This window comes from Anolis carolinensis, chromosome 4 (genome assembly GCF_035594765.1).
Source record: "Anolis carolinensis isolate JA03-04 chromosome 4, rAnoCar3.1.pri, whole genome shotgun sequence".
Lineage (NCBI taxonomy): Eukaryota > Metazoa > Chordata > Lepidosauria > Squamata > Dactyloidae > Anolis > Anolis carolinensis.
This window is the reverse complement of record NC_085844.1, coordinates 233,859,804-233,881,828: the sequence shown is the minus strand read 5'-3', so window position 1 is coordinate 233,881,828 and position 22,025 is coordinate 233,859,804. Positions and strand designations below refer to the sequence as shown.

Below are 22,025 nucleotides of genomic sequence, written 5' to 3'. Positions count from 1 at the left end.
TTAGGTTCAATTTGTCACTTGGCCATGAAGCTTCCTTTGGATCAGTCACTATCCCTCGGCCTGAGCTACTTAGAGTTGCAGTGAGGATGTAAGAAGACCACAAACCATCTCCTTGGAAGGTACAAATATAATAAATTGCATCAACAACAATACACATAAAATTGGAATGATGCCTCTGAGGCTATAGTCCTATTTCTTTATAGATATATAAGTGCAAAAAATGAAGGTTGCCAGGTGAAATATGGATTATGTATCTTTAATAACTGTGTAAAAGAGGGAATATGAGTATGTTTTCCTTGTCACACAGGCTACACGCACTGAATTTTCCCTTTCTTGTTGTTATGTGCCTTCAAGTCAGACTGTGAGTTATGGCATAATGTTTTCTTGGCAAGATTTATTAAGAGATGGTATGCTGTCGTCATTCTGTAAGTCTACATAACTATTAAAGGTACAAGGGTCCTGTTCCTTATTTCACTTGGCAATCCTAGATGAAGTGTACATACAGGCTGTGTAAACATTATGGAATCTAAAAATACACATTTATTGGTCAGATATGTATGTGATTATGGTATGTGTTTACTGGTGAATGCGCAGACAGAAGACTAGTGCTTTTGTTCACTTTGGGATCCATCTGATTTAGATCTGTGCTTCAGAGACAATACATCCTGCTAGCTAGCAAATGTGTCACATTTGAAGATCTGTGGTTTGTGATTTTTCAGTTGCGTGCCTTACCTCAGCCTGCATATTTGAACCAGATTTGAGATATGATCCAGCATTGCCAGAGGCATTGCGTTGCTTCACTGAAGTGCTGGTGTAACATCACACCTTTGCGCTACTGACAGATTTGCTGATGCAGTGTATGATGTTCAGCATATTATTTTTGTGGCTGTGTGGCTACTTTAGTGAGGCTTGTGTCACCAGAGTGCTTCAAGAATTGTGTGACCAATGGATTTTGAGATACATAGGCAACTCTGCTCACTGTGAAAAGGTGACTCATGTGCTTCAGCTCAGTAAAAGCTTTGGGGGAAGAAAATGAATAACACAAATACAAAATCCATCCAAAATATGCATACAGACATACTCAAAAGTAATCCATAACAGTGAGCCTTTGTCTGCATTAAGAATGCATACAACTTTAGCCTTAACAAGACATTTCAAGGCCAGTATAATCTTGTTAAAATAACTATATTCTGCATTAGGAAATTATCACTTTGTGTTTCATATATTAATGCTAACAAATGTGGGGATAAATTTCAACAAATCTGATAATATATCTTGTGTTGGTAGAAAAATCATACTTTTCTTTTCCAGAATACCAAATACCTCCACTAACTCTTTTTTTCTCCCTTTAATTTGTAGATCCTAGTCAATGTGGGAAATTTCTTTACATTGGAGTCTGTCTTTGTAGCACCAAGAAAAGGAATTTACAGTTTTAATTTTCATGTAATTAAAGTCTATCAGAGCCAAACAATCCAGGTACGTTGATCCAAAAATCTATGAAAATATTTTTTTTTTGTATTTCTTTCCTTCCTTCTTTGTATAAATGGCTAGTGATGAAAAATAAGTATGGAAAACAGAAATTGTTTGAATGGAACAATGCTGATGAGTTGGAAAATGTATCACATTTCTTAAAATTACTTTATTAAAATATAGCAGTAAGAAACTGCAAAAGTAGCTAAAACTCATTGCAATAAATTCAGATAGATTTCAGTGAGGTATTTAAATCAGTGTTATGTACAATATCTCAATATAACCTGGTATGTTCATGATAAACAATGCCTACCTCCTGAGTACATTATGCAATTTATTTGTTACTCTGTCTCAGAGACTGTATCTATGAGCACAATCTCACATTATCCAGTTCAATGCAGTTAATCTGTATTCTGAAACTGCATTATATGACAGTGTGGATCCATTCTCTGAAGTCCTCCAAAGAAGGCAAAGTAAATACAGTAAATATATTCTTCCTAATGTTTAGGCAGAGTCTCTTTTCTTGTGCTTTGACTACTCTAGTTAATATTGTAGTCTCTGAAAAAAGCAGAAAACAGCTTGCTCTATTTTCTACATGACATTTCTTTAGCGATTAAAAATGGCTATCATGACACCTCTCAGTCTTCAAGTCAAACATATCTAGTGCCCCAGATCTATTCCTCATAAGTCATGTTTTCTAGACCTTTTCATTACCTTAAGTCAGCCTTCTCTGAATATGTTCCAGCTTGTTAACATGATTTGTAATAGTTTTGACCCCATGCTTTCATTGATGTGTTTATGGGCATCGAATGTTTGCCCTATGTGTGTTATAATGTGATCCGCCCTGAGTCCCCTTCGGGGTGAGAAGGGCGGAATATAAATACTGTAAATAAATAAATAAATAAATACATAAAGAAAATATATAAAGAAAAACCTTTGGTGTTTTTTAAAAATTGATGTTAATGTTTTTTGTTAGATATAATTTAATTGACAGGCCATGTTATTATTTAATTCTAACTTGTATGTTATAATTTTGTCGTAGCTGTTGGTTTATTTTGTATGTGTATCTATGGTTGTATCAAGGTATGGAATGTTTGCTTTTTTTGTTTGCTGGAATCTGCCCTGAGTCCCCTTGGGGAGATAGGGTGCAATATAAATAAAGTTTATTATTATTATTATTATTATTATTATTATTATTATTATTATTATTATTATTATTATTGATATGGATTAGATATTAGATGTTTGGCCTGATCCAATACTGACCTTAATCACAATGGCCATTTTCTAAAACTATGACATGAAAACATAAAATATTGGGGATTGACATTGGTCAGGGGTGAATAAGCACAAGGCTGTTTTTGTCCAGATTCTTTAGAGCACACATTTCTTTGCAGGGTGACCTGCTTTTTCTAGATTCTTGTGCTATTTAACAAAACAAAATAATAAATCATTCCAAGCCAGAAGTGTGCTTTCAAATATATCTCATTCTATTTTCTCTTTTGTCAGAGGAATTTGTTGGCTCCAGAGTGTCTCAGGCAGAAAACTGGCCATGGATTCAATACACTTGTTTATCACTGTTGTAATAAAACATAGTTTGGATTAGGAATAGAAAGAATATATATTCGTATTCATTCCTGTGTCAAAACAAAATGTTCCCAACAATTAGAAAAGAAACTTCATTAGGAAGTATAATTGAACAGCAAGATTATTGCAGTTTTCTTCCTGTATTTAAAAATCTCTGTGCAGGAAGACACTTTTTGTGTGAAATCGGGTTTTCTTTGAGCAAAAATCAATAGGTTTTTCTATGCAGAATAATCCCTCCTGAATTGCTTTAGGATGCTCAAATTCAGGGAGCAAATATATCCTGTGGAGGAATATTCTTTTTCTCCCCAGGAAGGAAGTAAACTACGATGATTATTCATCACCTTATGCAAGAATAGAATTGCTGAAGATTTCTAGTTTGGACTGAATCATAACCATCCAATGGAGTTAAGTGTGAAATTCATCATAGTTTTAGAAGTTTGAGTCACCCACAGAAAGTTTCTGGGAAGAAACCAAGAACTGATAAAATGACATTATTGTGCTAAGCAGAACATAGAATTAACTCACAAAATTGTCTTCCATGACGTGCAACAATGACTAAAGGCCTGAATGGACTTAAAAAAAAATCAGTTTGACAAATTCTTTGTGGATAAGTCATGACAGATAAATGGAAATTTCATGCTCAGTATCAGCATACACATGAGTACGTGGCACCTGGAATAAATAACGCGAGTTTGAAAGTAATGCATTAAAAGTAGCAATGTTACCTGAAGCATATTACTCTGGGGAGGTAACAAGGGCATAACAAATTTCATTTGCAAATAATGCAATATTCAGTTGAAATATTAGTTTCTTGTGCAATAAGCAGCATTTCTTTCTTATCTTTGGGGTCCTAAAGTGATTTATTGGAGCATTTAAGAGATTCCCCCTAGTTTCATATAATTTTCTTATTTTGATGGAATTAAAAATCAGCAAAAAAAATAACAAGTCATAACAAGTCACTGATTTTTGTAATATAAATGATATTGAAGTTTTTGTGTTTTCTAGAGAGGTATAGAATGAATTACTTTTCAAAAGGAGCTTTCCACACTTTTAAAATAAAGCAGGCAGAGCCCAGAGCCCTCTTAAGAGTTTTCTGTGTATTATAAGCTGTTTATCAAAATAAAACCATTTCATGAAAAGAGGGGTGAAGAAATATAATGAAAAACTCTCAGAAAGCCCAATCTAGTCACAATAGTTTAATGCATTACTTCTGAATTAGACTACTGCAATTCAGTCTACGTGGGACTGCCCTTGAAATGTTTTTATAAGCAGCAGCTATGGCAAAATGCAGCAACCAGATTGGTGTCAGGTTTTCACTTCAAAGACCATAGCCTTGCAAAAATTACAGCGCCTTACCTTTTGCTTCCAAGCTCAATTCAAGGTGTTTGTGTTGACCTACAAAGTCCTAAAAATCTTGGGGCTGCCTCCCCCCATGTGAGCTTGCCAGAAATTTGAGATCTTCAGAGAAGGTATAGTTGCAGATCTTTACACTTTCTGAAGTCAGATTGGTGGGTTTATGTAACAGGGTTTTATGTGTAGAAGTCCTCTGACTGTAAAACTTCCTATCCAAGGAGGTTAGACTGGATTCATCCCTTTTAAGCTTTCACAGGGTAGCCAAAGTGCATAAGTACATAAAGTACATAAATATTTAATAAATAAATAAATTTGTGCTAGCACTGGAAAGGCTTTGATTCTTGTACTCACCAGCTCAATGTTGGTGGCACACCAACAAGGTGTTTGGAACTGAACTTGATGTTCAGGTTCATGTGGATGTAGGTGGTCTGTTTATCATCACTGAAGACTTTATAGCTCAAGGTTTGGAAGCAGGTTTGGAAGCAAGGAGATAGGTAATGTATTTGAAACAGAATTCATGTAAAGCAGTCTGAATATTTGGTCCCCATCAGTTTTCAGACCATTGAATTGTGGAAAACCATAGACTTCTGTGGTTTATCTAGTTGGTGACAGGGAGAAAAAGGTTATAGATCAGAGGCTGGCCTGTGTCCAAATAAAAATACAGTATGATCCTCTATGTTTTGTTGGAGAGTCATTCCCATTTTCCACAAGACTAACATCTGGTTTTCCAATTTTTGTATAAATTTTCCCATTCTAAAAGATTGAGCTGTCTCTCCCATGGCTTGGTTCCTGGTAGTAAGAGCTTTAAAATAAAATGTGTCCTTGTTTTGCTTTTGAGATTGCATAATGCTAGAATATAGTTACCAAGCACTGATCTGAAATTGAATTTGGCTTCCATACTGAATGAAGTTCCTATCTTTGCCATAGATAAACATTTTACCTGGCCCAGCAGGAATTCTCTTATATATTAAAAATGCAGTGCAGCTTTCACACCACCTTTCATTTAAACACACTGTGACAATTGGTTCTAGCTAAAATGCAGATGGTATCATGTAGTTTTGAACATTCAGACAGCACAAAATGGCAGTAACTGCCTTGGTTTGTTTTGGCCCATGGCAATGAACAATGGCCTCTCAGATTTGCTGATGTTCTAGGAGATGCTAAGTTGAAAAGCTTTCCAGTCACTAAAATGTCATTGTGTTCTATTGCACAAGATTAAAAATGCCCTTTTGCTTCCACTTTTGTGTCATTACAGACAATGTATTAAATACAATGACAACATGGTCAAAGGCACAATAAATGCCAGCTGCAGTATGCCCACACTGCATTCATGCAATTGCTTCATTTGAAGAAAATAGCAAGGTTAACTTAGATAAGGATGTGAGAATGTGTGGAGAAATGAACACACTAAGGAAAAGTTGAATGAGCATATTTGCATAGTAGGGTGAGAGCTCCCTGTGATAAGGTTCTTGACTGCTCCTGTAATTCCTGTTTGAATGGTTGTGAAATGCTTGGCTTTCCACATGTTTTTGACTATGATATAACTTTCACTATTGGATTGAAATTCTGAAATTCTGAATCCAAAATAGCAGGAGACCAAGGGTTATCCATTCATGGTTTCAGTGAAGGAACTGCATCAATTACTGGTACTATAATTACATGGGGCTGGATTGCAGCAACTAAAAACCAAGAGTACTCTATACATACATCTTGGAGATGACTGATGCTAGAGCCAAGCTAGATGTAACATGGAGTTCTGTCTCCTTCTGCTTAGTGTTTTTAAATATTTGCAAAGCAAAATATGGAGGCTGTGAAAGAGAGCAAAATAATAATTGTATCATGGTGGTAGTTGGAGAAGAAGTTGATCAGTCCTTTCCAGAAATTATATTTGTTTCTCTGAAAACTTTGTGGCCAAGCTAAGCTATACTTTCCTATCCTTTGCAAGAGAAAGGGGAACAACATATTTAAGGGGAAAAAATTGAACTGAAAATGACAAGAGTTGAAATTGTTAAGTGAACTCTTCCATTCACTGTTTTCCTGGTTTGGCCCTAAAATGAGGCTGGGAACTTCAGCTGTTGAGAACAAATATGGTCATCCTGAGGCCCCTTTGAGGTTCCCCAGATGACCACACACTCTTCTCTATGACACCATACTTGGTGGTTTCCTGGTCTTTCTACAAGTAATTTCCCTTCTGAAAGATTGAGATATATCTCTTAAGTCAGCTGAGGGTGACTAAACATTTGAAGACATTACTATCAACCCAAAAGAAAATAACTTTGAGAAAAACTACCCTTCTGACAATATTGTGATATTCAGTCCAGTAATGTCATATGATGACTACCAAGTCATTAAGAGGCTACTAGTCTAAGAAGGGCTGATAGCTTTCATGATATCACTATCTTGAGGCTTTACAGCCTTTTCACACTGGACAAAAATGTGTCCTAGGATGCTTCTGCCCCAGTTCACCCATGGAGACCCATGCCACCCATCAGACGACATAAGGTAATTTCCAGTGGGACTTCGTGGGTGAGTTGGGGTGACAGAGTGGAAGAACGCTCCCACAGCCAAATGGAAAGCCTCCCTGTGTTCTGTAAGGAACAACGGGGCTACTGTGGGCATCAGCCGCACAGTAACACTTCTCCATGTGTGATGGGAAATGCATCAGCTGCCGGCCGGGGTGCTGGGATTGCCCCACTGACACCCTGGTGATGCCCGGCTTCACCATAGAGGCTGGCAAATCACTATGCTCAACCTCATCCATGTGATGCGATCCCTAGCCTGAATTTAAAATGCTGTCAAAGAGAATTATCCATTGTCAATGACATTCCTTTTCCCTTGTCATGAATGGCTTTGTGAGGGAAGATGATCTTGGTCAGAAATTCAGCTAGAGAAGAAAAGGTTAACTCTCCCCTTCCAACACATTGTCATGAATAAAATTCAAGGCATGGAGTTTGTCAGAAGACACTTTCATACTTTCAGAGATGTTATAGCTCTTCTTCATAGAATTCTCTGAAGAGAAAGGACGGTCCAAGCCTAGCTGAAAAGTAGAGATGGCAGATCATAGAATCATAGAATCATAGAATAGTAGAGTTGGAAGAGACCTCATGGACCATCCAGTCCAACTCCCTGCCAAGAAGCAGGAAATCGCATTCATGTGAAGAGATGACCTCTTCACATGACTCTTTCAGAGATGACCTGGAGGAGACAGGAGAGGGTGTTTTGACATCCTTTCCCTCCCCTCATCAGATGGCTGAAAGGGTAGCAACACATGTTGCCCTGCTGCCCTTTCTGCCATCACACAGCAAAAGGGGAGGAAATTGTGGAGCTACCAAACTACACTTTCCTCCACTTTGGGAGGAATGTGGGTGAGGCCTGCCATGCGTTGTGTGATCAAAAGTAGCAAAATGGGGCAAAAATGCCCCATGTGAAGAGGTCCTTAATGTATTTTGTTATGACAGTTGTTTCTTATCATTTGATCTTCAGTTCTCAGAATCCTTGACCTTGATAGCTGGAGCTTCTGAGAGCTGAAAATCAAAACATTTCAAGTCCCAAAGTTTTAGAACCAAATTCCATGACAAGGCTGTGAGAGTTTATGGTCTCAATGAAGGCTATTATCATTTCACAGATAGTTCAGATGAGGTCATGTGACTCTTCATCTTCTGCAGTCAAGAGAGATACAAACAATTCAACAAATTATAGAGTTGGAAGAGACCTAAGAGGACTTCTAATTCAAGTTCTTACCAGATTCTGTAATGTAGGAGACAGCAACAACATCTATACCAAATGGCAGTCTATTTTGTCCCATTTATTGTCACTTTATCATCTAACAGGCCTATTACTCGTCTGTCTGGGTTCATGCTTCTGACGTGTTTCATTTTTATCTTGACATTAGCTGATATTCCTTAGACATTGCTTCTTCAGACTCCTTTTTGATATCTGTATTTTTCACAATTGGATTGTCTAAGTTTGTGCTTTTTTATATATTCTAAATCAGGAAAGACTTACCTTCTTGTCTTTTATATCTGACTGTTATATACATACAAACACATCAACATCTTTGGGGCATTTTGTGTGCCTTTCCTAACCAGTTGTGTACATTTTATTTGAAGGTCATGCTCCCTAGATGGCTTGGCTATATATTTTATTTTATTTCTAATTAATTTCCTCATTTTAAATAAATAAATAAATAAATAAATAAATAAATGTCATCTAAACATTAAATATGACTCTGTTGGACTTTGTGGGCAGTTTTCCAATCCCAATTGGTTGCTATTATCACTATTTTCTCAAAGTTCAATTATTTTTGAGCTTTGTATGAGACCAAGAACTAATTTGATACAAAATCACCACTCAGTTCCTTGCTACCAGCTTCTTATCTTGTAGGTCTCTGAGTTTATTGCTCCTTAGTAAAAGAGGTCATGATACAGCTTAAGCAGGCCATCCCATGGTTCTGAGAACTCATCTCCCTGGATCAAACTCCAACTTTAGAGAGGAAGATATAATCTCAGATGTCCCCATCAGCTCCTTCCTAGTCTCTGCAGATGTTTCTGAAATCATGGTTGGGGTGGGGTGGAGAGCTGTGAGAGAAGACAGTGAGGTCATTTGCGGCTACTCAAGCTTGCCAGAACCTGACTGGCCACCATCACCAGAGGACCTTTTCATCAGCCACCCCAAGACTGTGGAATTACCTCCTGGAATAGCACAAACAGCTAAATGAGCTGTTGGAATTTAAAACTCATCTAAAGAACTACCTCTTCCAGCAGGTCTACCCAGCCAGTTTTAATGATGAATTTTAAACACATGTCCTTTGTTTTAATCTTTCTTCTGAGCATTTTAATATGTATTTTGTAGAAATACTGTATGTTTTAATATGTGTGTCTTATAAAATGTTTTACATGATTATGTGTTTTTAGTGATGTTTTAACTTACTTCAAGCCACGAGGAGAGGCGGATGAGAAATTAAATTATTATTATTATCTGGTCCCCTGAATATGCATGGATTAGCTGAACAGGGATGGAGGAAGTAAGACCATGGGTCATCTGTGGCCCTTGAAGCTTACTTTTATGACTCTCAAAGCTCCTTGGTGATCCTCCAAAGCTCCAAAAACTAATTTTTAAAAAATGGACTTGGGGTGATATTTTACCTGAAAATGCCCCAAAGTAAAACTATCTGATTCAGCAGTTTCACATCTTTGTTTGAAAGAACTCACAGCCACTCCCTAGCCTAAAATAATAAGCAGAAGTGATGTGAAGTCACATCCATTGCACCAAAATGGCTAGTGTGGCCATAAGGATGTGTTGGTAATAATAATAATAATAATAATAATAATAATAATAATAATAATAATAATAATAGCAATAAAAATACATTACCCACCTCTCCCTGAGACTCAAGGTAGGCTATGACGTCATTAAAATAAAATATAAAATACTATTAAAAGACATACAACAAGATACACAGAGTTAAAATGAAAAATAAAATCCACTATTAAAATCCAGATTAAAATTTACAACTTCAAATTGACTGGGTAGGCCTGCTGGAAGAGGTGGGTCTTCAGTCATGTACAATTGTGTGGTATAAATTCCTTCTGGCATAGTTGCCACCCCTGGTTCATAATAATGACAGAGCTATTCCATCCTATTTGATTTCCATTTGAAAAAGGAATTCCCAATATAAGGCCAAGGGAAAAACATGTGGAAGATGAAAATGAATTTACTCATATTTCTACCTGCTGAAGAGCTCAGAAAAGTTTGATTAGATTAGATGTTTTGATTTTAGAATCCTCTGTTGTATTCTGTACACATTGCTGTTTTAGGTATGGGAAGATATAACGATCCCACTGCAGCAAAAGAAGCTTTAGCATCTTTTGTTTTCCAAATGATTTGGACTTCAGCTCTCAGAAACCCACCCAACATTGTCAAAAATAAGGGATTGTGAGAATTTGCATGTAAAAGGTCATATGTTCTTCTCCTCGGATCTGAAATATGGGTACATATAAACCATTTGAGAGTGGGCTGTTTATTTGCCTGCAGAACATGGTGCAAGTTTTCATTTAGTAGTAGACATTTCACTTTATCTTTTTTCCTGATTCCAAGACACAAGATGCTTTGTTGGTCATCTTCCACAATGATATCAGTTTGTAGCAGCTTGGTAGGGTCACAAGCCACGGCCTTTTGATCATCTATTATCTGATCCTTTCAAATAGGGATCCAAAAGATTAAGCTACAGACTATCTGTTGGAATTGAGGTTTTAAAGAGAAGCTCAATGTTCATTGATCAGGGGATGTTTCAGTGGTGCACTGGTGGTCTGGTTTAGATGACTATTGAGATCCTTTTCAACTCCATAATTCATTGATTGTATTATACCAGGCAAAGCTGCATTATGCTACTCTAGTGTGACAGTTCTACTTCTCTGTATCATATTGTATTGCTTTTTGAGATTTATTTATTTATTTACCTTTTTTTTACCTACCCTTCTCAACCCCGAGTGGGACTCAGAGTGGCTTCACATATCGGCAACAATTCAAGATCCTTATGACATTTTTAAAAAGGCCGACAATGTATATCTATAATTGCTTTGTATTGGACTCAGAGGTATCTTTATCTACCTGTTCCTTTCCAAATGTAAAGATTTTAGATTCTATGTCTTTCTACTTCTAGAACAGGAAAATCCAGCATTCCAGATGTTGTCAGATTACTGCTGACATCACCCCCAGATGGTATAACCAGTTGTTTAGGTGATGGGAGCTACAAGTCAGTAATAGCCAAAGCACCATGTACTCCTCACTGCTGCTGTAGAATAGCTTATTCTTGCCTTGCTGCTACTTCTATCCTTTTGGTTTCTGTTGATTCACCAACCTTCTGGTCCAGTTTTCAGAAAAATATCTATGTTGGCCAGAATCCAGGTGATTTTATTTATTTATTTATTTATTATTCAAACTTATATGCCGCCACTCCCCTAGGGCTCGGGGTGGCTTACAAGAGCAGGCTAAAATCGAACAATTTAAAAACATCTTTAAAACATCTTAAAAAACATCTTAAAAACACTCCCCCAGGGCTCGGAGTGGCTTACAAAACAAGCTAAAATCTAAGCAATTTAAAAACAGCAATAACGGAGATCAAAAGCCTGCCGAAACAGGTGTGTCTTACATGCCCTGCGGAAGACTGATAAGTCCCGCAAGGCACGAACTTCAGGTGGCAGAGTGTTCCAGCGTGATGGCGCCACTGATGTAAAAGCTCTACGTCTAGTTGCTGTTAGACGCAAGGTCTTAAAACTGGGAACTTCCAATAGATCTTGGTCCTCAGAACGGAGGGATCTCTGGGGTTTGTAGGGAGTGAGGCGGTTCCTCAGGTACATTGGCCCTAGACCTTGTAAGGCCTTAGGTAAGCACCATCACTTTGAAAGTGATCCAGTGCTCAATTGGTAACCAGTGCAGCAGCAGTAAGATTGGTGTTATATGACATCTCATCGGGACTCCCGCAAGAAGTCGAGCAGCTGCATTTTGTACCAACTTGAGTCCGGATCACCGACAAAGGAAGGCCAATGTAGAGGGCATTACAGTAGTCCAGTCTTGAGATGACCATGGCCTGGATCACCGTAGCTAGGTCGTCCCTTGACAGATAGGGGGCCAGCCGTCTAGCCTGCCGCAGGTGAAAGAAGGCGGTTCTACTAATGGCGGAGACCTGGGCTTCCATCGTCAGCAGGACTCCCAGACTCTTTACCAATGATGACGGGCATAGCGCCTTGCCATCCAGGGTAGGCAACTGGATATCCCCACTGCCCGGTCGACCCAGCCATAGGATCTCCGTCTTTGCTGGATTCACCCTCAAACTGCTGGCACGCAGCCATCCAGTAACAGCCTCGAGGCATTGATGAAAGTTGTCGGGTACAGAGTCCGGTTGGCAAGTGGTTGGTCTAGCTGCAGCTATGAGCCTATCAACAGCCTCTGCGTCCAGTGGGATGAACCAGTCGAGGGTGGGCCCAGCAAGTGGCCAGAGTCTCAAGTTCTCTCACTGTATCAATTGTGGCGGGGAGGTCCTGGCGTAGTAGGGAGATCTTGTCAGCAAAATAGCTTTGAAAAGCCTCGGCTGAAGGGGCCTGATCATCACTTTTTGGGTTGGTAGGAACCGTAGTTAAAGATCGAATTATTTTGAACAATTTTGCTGGGCGTGAGCTGACGGACGCTATTTACACTTGTATAATCTCAGATTGTATAATCTAAGTATTTTTGGAGGCAACTGTTCTAATTTCTGTTGGAAATAAGGACTGATCCGCACAGAACTTATGTATTTGGACTACAACTCCCCTAATCCCCAGAGATTTGGAGAGCTGTGGTCCAAAATGTAATTTTTACAACTTCTGACATATGCCTATGAATTTATGATTATGGAATTGCCAACCTCTTGGTGGTTGTTAAGTGTTATGTTTTAATTGAGACAATAAAGACTGAACTCTCACTAAAAGAAAAAAATGATTAAATCAAATTATAGATCCCAGGATTCCACAGGAGAAGACCATGATTGTTAAAATGGTATTATACTACTATAATTGTACCATGTGGATACACACCATGACTGCAAGAATCTGGATACCAGGCCTTATGAATATTCATGTCCTCTAGGAATGTTTATCCTGGGAAAGGGAAAACTGAAAGAACATATGAGAACTATCTTCAAATGTTTCGAGGTCTGTCATGTGAGAACAGAGCAAGCTTGTTTTCTATTGTTATAGAAAGTAGAGCTCAAATCAAAGAATTATGCCAACATGGAAGGAAATTTCAACTTAAAATTAGGAAAAACTTTCTGATGATAAGAGACATTTTACAGTGGAGGGATCAAAAACTCAAAAGAGGGTGATGAGTCTCCTTTACTGGAGATTTTCAAACTGAGGTTGGATGGCCATTTGTCAAGGATACTTTAAATGTGGATTGACTGCATTGGTGAAAGATTTAACCAAAAAGCTCAGGTTCCTTCCAATGTGACAATGATATGATTTAGATGAAATAGAATTGAAGAATGGTTAAGTGTGGCCTGCAGATGTGACTCTGTCATATCATATGAAACATAAGAGAAAGAGCACAGTATCTCTCATTATCTCAATTTATTTTATTCATACATCAAAGTATACCACCATTTCAATACATGTACAAAATGAAAGATATCTCATATCAATTAAATCCACACTTTTAAAAAATTAACAATATACCCGTCACAAAAATCAAAGTATTAATAACAAGATCAGAAAACTGTTGTAAAAAAAAAGACTATTTCCTCTTAGAAACAACTGGCTCTTAAAAACTGATAACCAGGGAAAACTAAAGCCTTTGTAACATTTGCTAAAGAATTTTAAGATGACATGTCACAATGATGTTAGTTTATCCAATAACCTATGACTCATTACATTATGCTGGCATCCATACTCAAACTATGAGAAGTCACATGATATATGTATGCTAAAACACACACTCCTGATATTGCATTGGCTACCTATTAAATGCATCAGCTACTCAAACAAAAGCTCTATGATTCCAGAAGAGTAAACACTTATCAACTTTGTGTGGATTAGAAAGCTCTTTGAAGTCCATCATTATCTGGAAGAGCATCACCTATTATTCCAAAAGGCTGTTGTGAACTCCAGTCTTTAACTAATTAGTGTGACCTGTCAGGGCCTTATGCACCCCTGTTTTCCCATTTTTGTGCAGCTCCAGAGCTGAAGGGGATAATATATTTTAGAAAATACAGGCAGATTTCTGTAAATGGTTTGCCTTACCTGTTGGCTTGCTAGGTTTGATGGATCACACATCATGCAGGCTAGAGACTATCAACATTGGAAAAAATGGATCTTCCAGACTGTCTAAATTGTTCATGGAAGATGACTACCAGATTAGTAATCTATTCATCATTTTTTAATTTTAAAACCCCCTGTTTTAGCAGAGACCTTTAAACTGACTGAGAGCGATTTAGAGTTTCTCCCTCATTTGCCCACTTTTATTGTTCAGGAATGTCCTTAAATGGGCATGTATATAGTCAAAAACATAAAGCAAAATGGGATCTTGGTATTCAATGTATCACCATACAGTACATTCTTATACTGTGCTGTTGGGCAAGTAGACCTTGCTGAATACATTTGCTGAGTACAACTGAATAAAGCTCAATACACCATCTCTGCTTCCCTGCTTAACTCAAGAAAATTGGTAGTATAGACTGGAAAAATCTGGAACTATGACTCCCTATCCCTTTGAAATATATTTGCCTACCCTATTTTGATCTCACATGTAAATATAGGGCTTTAAGCATGACTGTTACGCATAAACAGTGCACCAGTAACTTATAAAGCATTCTGTGTCTGTACCGGGGGAAGGCAGATTAACTCTGGCAATTTGTGAAAGTATTGCTTCTCTGGTAAAAACTCTAAATTAAACTAGAATATCCCAAGACATGCCAACACATGGATGGTACCAAAATGAAGTGAAAACCTGTTGTTTATGGAGAGCTTAGAAAATTTCCTTTCTTAGATTACAAATCCAAGAATCCCTACATTAACAGATCTGATGGTCTTGCCATTGGCAGAATCCTGGGAGCTGTCCCCAAACCCAGTACATTTTCTAAATTGTGGGTAGCCTGTAGACTAATACATTTTTGTGCTGTCCATCTTTATTTCAAATGGAAGGCACTGTATTTTTTATCACTACTATTTTTAAAAGTACTACTGTTGAAAGAGTGGCAAACAGTCTGCAGTCCCCAGGCACCAGGAGACTTCTGACAGATCTAAATTCATTCATGTTGTATGGTTCTTTGTTAACTTGAGCTTTTTCAGTGCTTTTCTTTTTTCAGGTTAACCTGATGCTAAATGGAAAACCAGTCATTTCTGCTTTTGCCGGGGACAAAGATGTCACTCGTGAAGCGGCCACAAATGGAGTCTTACTCTATCTAGACAAGGAAGACAAGGTTTACCTGAAACTGGAGAAAGGTAATCTGGTTGGTGGATGGCAGTACTCTACATTTTCTGGCTTCCTGGTTTTTCCCCTGTAAGGTCAGTTTTCCTGTGGCATTCGCCCAGGTGTGGACCAGTCATTACTTCTGTTCTTTGAAGATCATCTTCTCATCTTTTGGATTGATGTTTTCTTTCTTGGTTTCTCATGGGTGAATATGGATTTTATTGTCCGACATTTGACCCTATCCGAACTCCTCTAGGATTGCACCAACGTATGTGTGTTTGGATTAAGACTTTAAAGCAGACAATAAATATCTATGCTTGATGTTACAGAATAAAGCTGCCTGCAAGATTTATTCCGAGTTCCCTTACTGGACTGTTGGATTTTTGGGAGATGTGGATAATTATTACCTCCCCCTACCCTGATTATATTTTTTAAAAGACTGGCAACCAGGTCTATAATTTAAGAAGCTTTGAGTTCTGTCTTCAATCAAGATTAATACATAGCTGCCAAAGAACTATTCATTGATCTATTAGTTATATGATGTCTTTGTTTCCCTCACTCTAAAAATTAACATAAATTCATTCCGTTCAGTTGGGAAGGAAGAGATAATAGTTATTGATAAAGGATTGAGTTCATTACTCTTCTTTATAGAGTGTATTGGGTGAATCGTTTAGAAGTTCTCCTTCAGCTAGTTAATAGCAAATGAAAATCACCCTACTGAAAGTCTGTGGGCCATGGCTGGATGTTATTTGCACACTGAACAAATTTATATTCTACAGAAAGTATTTTCTAGTAATGAGAAGAGATTATTGTGGTAAGGAAAAATTGTTTACCAAGGTTAAATGGGATCATTTTGGCAAACCTCGGTGGAATGGCTTTGCTCCATAGAAAAAATATGCTTGTTCTTTACCTTTAATTAACATGATTGATAATAACGACTTTGTTAAAAAAAAAAAAACAACTCAAAGGGATTCATTCCTTAGACACGGCTAATTCATTAGTCAGAGATGGAAATTCTGCCCTCCTGTTTTTAATTATGTCTGTTTCTCCAGCCTTCTGTTGTGTGTGAGGTGTCATCTGGTTTTGCCTTAACTCCACAAATGTATATAAAGAAGGTAGATATTGTAGGCTTTGTCCAGACCAAGTTAAGCACTATAGAGTACAATCCTATGCATGTCTACTCAGAAGCAAGTCCTTCTGGTTCAATGGGTCTTTCTTCCAGGTATCGTGTGTATAGGATTGCAATCCTAAAGTCCTACTGATTTCAGTGGGAATAAAAGAGGATTTGACTGACATCGGTTGGACATAGGTGGGGTAACTTTTGACAGACAGTGTCTCATCTGTTTAGCGAATATTCCGCCAAAATAGCCAGTACCTAAACTTGGTGCAATATCTTTTCTGTCTTTTTGTAAAGGCCATATGAAATCATAAATTTATTTATTATGTTGCTGTTACAGAATAAAAAATAATATATGTTAGTGTATTTCTTAACCTCTGGTGGTCTGGAAAAAACAAGATGTTTTCCCCTTTATGAAGTGCTATCAGCTAACAACTTATTATTTTATGCAAGGTTAAAGAGCACTATTAGAAAAAAAAAATCATATAGTTTCTCTGTTTCTCTCTTTCAATGTCCAGACAGCCATCAGCATACAAAAACCACCAGTAGTTCCTTTGTGTTTTGATGGGATATAAAAAAACTCACACATATTTTCAGAATAAATGGGAGGACAGCCACACAATTCTGTTTCCTATCACTTCTCTTGACCTATTTCACATGGTTGTTGTGATGTTTAACAGCAGGGTGTATATGTTGTCCTAAAATATTGGGAAGGAGAATTGAAAAAATGAACAACAAAAAGATGCCTGCAGACAAATTTCTCACACATACAGTTGCTTCTACTTGGGGGATAGAATTCAGCACATTGGATAGTTCCTTTCGAAGTGGAACTAATACATGGAGTAATTTCACCAACCCAGTGACACTGATTGACTCTTACTTTAACAAATGAGATAGTATCCTTCAAAGCACATGATCTGACAAATGGCTTTAGAGATCCCAGAGTATGTGACATGATACACAGTTCTCTCCAGCAACAGAAGATATTAGCTGGAGAAGGAAAATAATGAATCAGCAAGAAGAGTTGGAGAATTGCTCCTAGCATCTGATGCCTGAGACTGTTGCCTCAATCTGTATAATTTACCAGAGAGCCCAAAGTAAACAGTAAGTACATATAACTCTACAAAAGTTACTATCTATTTAAATGACTGAAGAAGAGAGTGGGAAGCTGGATTACTAAATGGATCATCCATGGGTTATCTGTGTGAATAGCCTACTTTCTGGAGGCATTCTTTAAATAGTGGGAACTGACTAAATACTATGCCTTTGGAGCAATACGAACCCCCATCTTTATGTACTTGATCAAACTTAAGTAGATGTGAGCACCATAAGGATTTTTTTAAATCCCCTGATCCTGTATTGTGGATTGTGGGCCATATAATGTACAACAAAGCACACATGTTGCATTGCACTGATGCCTTGCACCAAGCAGGAGGTTAACATGGTTGCCATACGTACTCCTCATGATTCTGCTTAAAATCCTGTCTTCTGTGTAGTGGAGGATGCAGTTAGATGTGGAACAATGTGGAGCAGATTTACAACATACTCACATTAAAGTCACCAAAATTCCCTGCTCACCATCTAAGTCCAGTGATGTTCATAATAGAGTGATATTTTCCTGCCAAAACCCCATGCCATTTTTAATTTGATGCAGCAGAGAATTTTCTTGCACCATAAAACTCAGGGATTTAGCATAGCATTAGGTTCAGTGCAATGGAATCCACAGTATCGTGTGTGTGTGTGTGTGTGTGTGTGTGTGTGTGTGTGTGTATGTTTTTAAGCAGACACACATCACAGTTTTTCTCTTTCTCAAAAACATAATTTAGAAGGTCATAGGAATAAGGGGTCTGTTTGTGTGGACATTCATATGATATTATTGATATTTCTATGAAAAAGTCACATATAAGTACAGTAGAGGTATCCACTGTCCTGAAAGTTTGGTTTGGTCCCAGTTTTTGGAAATTTGGAAAGGGCATTGATTTATCTCAGGGAAATGTTATTTGCTCTATTGGGGAATCAATGAAGACCTTATAAATTTTCTTCTCTCTCTCTCTCTGACAAAAATGGATGAAATATGCAGAGCACAAGCCAGATATTGTAGTAGTAGTAGTAGTAGTAGTAGTAATAGTAGTAGTAGTAGGAGGAGGAGTAGCAGCAACAATAAAATCGTCTCTCCTTCTGAGAGGATGAAACTTGAAAAAGATTCAGACAGAGAAATGTAGGTGCTGCATTAACAGTGAATTATTTTGTGGGATGGGTGGGAAAAACTTTTGCTTTTCTTCCCATTTTGACATGTCTTGCGTCTCTCTCTGTGGGATAATTAACATGAAAATTAAGCACATCACAAAGTAGTTCTGGGGAACCAGAAGCCTCCATTGTTTTGGAAGAAAAGGTTTGGGAAGTTTGCTCTAGGTGCCATTGAATTGGATTTCAGAGTGGAACTAACACGCTTGCTCAAGTCCAGCCCATTGTATTTTATTGTTAACCTGTACAATAGCAGCTGGAGGTCTTGAAGCAGAGGTTGGGTGTCCAGATTTGGGGAGTGTGTATTTCTGCAGGTCAAAAGGGGGTTGAACTAGTAGCTCTTGTGAACTTTTCTATAGTTTTATGATTCTGTAATTCTAGCCAGTACAGTGTAGTGGTTTAAGTTTTCAACTATGGCACTGGGAGATGATCCCTGCTCAGCCATGGATGGCCTTGGGTAAGTCACACTCTTTCAGCTTCAGAAGAAGACAAGAGCAAACAATTTCTAAACAAATTCTGCCCAGAAACTCCCATGATGGCGTTGTCATAAGTAATAAAACACCTTGCAGGCACACAACAATAAGAGGCAATAAATCAGTTCTGGGTTCTACTCTATAGGAACTATCTAAAATGGTGTCCTGAACTATTTATTTATTTATTTATTTATTTGCGACATTTATATACCGCCCTTCTCACCCCGAAGGGGACTCAGGGCGGTTTACAAGTATATATACATACAATATATTATATTTTACAACTATATCGCAATATTATTAGTAATATTGCATGTAATATAAATATACAACTATAATAGTGAATTATAATTATTATTACATTGTATTACATCATAGGCTTAGCACCTGGAATAAACCCTTTAGTTCAGACTAAAACCGGGAATGGACTCAAAACCCCACTGAATGGTGGTGCTTAGGAAGTAAAGTAATTTTCCACATTTATAGGTACAGTGAGTGAAAAATAATATTTAGGGTGTTCTGTTTTCTGTTCACTTTATATGAAAAAATTTAAATGAAAATGTGTAGGTGACATTACTGGGAAAATGCATAAAAGTTTTCCATGCAGAGCTTTTAAACAGTGGATTTTGCAGAACAGTGTATTTCATGTTTGGAATGCTATAAAAAGGATTTTCTTCCCATTAAATTATTAAGTCTTCAACTATAAGTCACAACTTTGATGATATAAGATTATATACCTGTTTAGGTATACTGTTGTAACTGTAATATTATTTTATTTACATTGTTTTTGTTATTGTTGTTGTTCTTATATGTGTTCAAGTCATTTTGGGCACTGGAGATATAGTGAACCTAAGAGAACCCTATCACATAGTTTTCTGGGACTGAGAGTGCGTGACTTGCCCAAGGTCAGCCAGTAGATTTCCATAGCCCAGTAGAGAATCAAATCCTGGATTCCAAAGTCATAGCCCAACACTCAAACTGCTACACCATATTGGCTCCCCCATTGTACCGATAATACATACAGTAGAGTCTCACTTATCCAACATTCACTTATCCAACGTTCTGGATTATCCAACACATATTTGTAGTCAATGTTTTCAATACATTGTGATATTTTGGTGCCAAATTTGTAAATACAGTAATTACTACATAGCATTACTGTGTATTGAACTACTTTTTCTGTCAAATTTGTTGTATAACATGATGTTTGGGTGCTTAATTTGTAAAATCATAATCTAATTTGATGTTTAATAGGCTTTTCCTTCATCCCTCCTTATTATCCAACATATTCGCTTATCCAACATTCTGCCGGCCCGTTTATGTTGGATAAGTGAGACTCTACTGTATACACAATGGTCAGTGATACATATATATACTATACATATATGCAGCACACACATGCACATACAGATTATTATCATGATATCTGTACCACCTCCCATTTAATCTTTAAAGCTAACATGGGCTAAGCCTGGTTGAATGGATGATTGTCAAGGAATGCCAGATATTATAGCCTATATCCAGAGGAAAACACTGGCAAACTCACCTCTGAGTACTCTTTGCTTAAGAAAAGGCTTTAAAATTAATCGGGTCAACATAAATCAAGGACAACTTGATGTTTCCCTCTCCCCACCTACACTGCTTGCTTTTTCAGTGTATATTCAATTGGAAAGTTTAATTGTTGCCTTGAGATATGGCTTTCCCTACCAAAACATCCCAGAGACAGTATTTCATCAAGGCTTGCCAGACATTAGTGCATTCATACAGTGAAACCGAAATAAGACAAGTGATGACAGATGTGACATTTGTAGAGTGTTAGGTTGACTTAGAAAAGGTATCACAATTATATTTATAGATTTCCCCTTTCTCACAGCAAGCACTGTCCTGCAACATTTTACAGAGTATTAACTCAATGAGTGAAAGCTATGAACAATTACAGACTGACCAGTACTGTGGTGTCTTCCAGCCTTTGGGTTTTTGCAATTCCTCTAAAACTGATTATGTGTTGTTATTTTAAAACAGGAATGAGCAAATTGTGGTTTACCAGAGATATCTTTTGGAAAGCAGCTTCCAGCAGGCCTAAGGACCAAAGGCAAAAGTGAAGAATGCTGGGGCCTGGAACCCAATGATCTCTGGAGAGCAAGAACTTTGTCTTAAAAGAATGACACATGAAGAGAAGCAGATAATGGACACACTAAGCACATAAAACTGATAGCAATTTGTTTGTAATATGATAGGACTAAACTTGCATTTCATTCCATGTAGTGAATATTTAAAATCAAATGTTACTATTTTAAAGGCAAACACAGTATCCATAATTCCCAAGTTTGAGTAGAGCCTCAGAAAATAATTTTTGTAGGTCCCTTTCTACCTATTAACACGACCATTTCCTCAATTGTACAAAGGATAATAATGGAATGTATCCTCTGTAGTCCTCCAGATGTTTTGGACTATATATCACCACTAGCTACTGTAGCAGAACCAGTATGCAAAGACATCTTGTAGCACCTTTGAGATTCAGGATCTCTACACATGGGCTAAAAATTGGCAGTTGTGGCGTTTTTTGGGTTTTTTTATATATATATATATTTTGCAGTTTTGCCATGGAGCCCATTGGCTCCCATCACACATCAGAAAAGTACTTCCAGGGCAACTCCATGGCAAAAGTGCCAAAACACCCCCCCCCCCCAGCTGTCACTGAAAACTAGTTGGCGAGTATGATGAGAGATTTCCCATCTTTCCATAGGGAAAAATGGGTTTAGCTGGCTTCCTGAGGTTTCCCCTTGTGTGATGAGGTAGGGGTAAAGCTGTGATAGTGCAGGGCATGGGGTGCCAGGTCCCCA

At 37.6% G+C, this 22,025-nt stretch overlaps 1 protein-coding gene across 1 annotated transcript in view; it reads left to right on the top strand.

The window, feature by feature from the left end:
* cbln4 (cerebellin 4 precursor) overlaps positions 1–16,831 on the top strand; it is a 28,364-nt gene extending 11,533 nt beyond the window's left edge. The window contains exons 2-3 of the mRNA XM_003223732.4: positions 1,360–1,476; positions 15,245–16,831. Of these exons, the coding sequence (XP_003223780.1) occupies positions 1,360–1,476; positions 15,245–15,442 (315 nt within the window). The 3' untranslated portion in view covers positions 15,443–16,831. The remainder of the gene's footprint in view (positions 1–1,359; positions 1,477–15,244) is intronic.
* Positions 16,832–22,025: the final 5,194 nt, after the last annotated feature.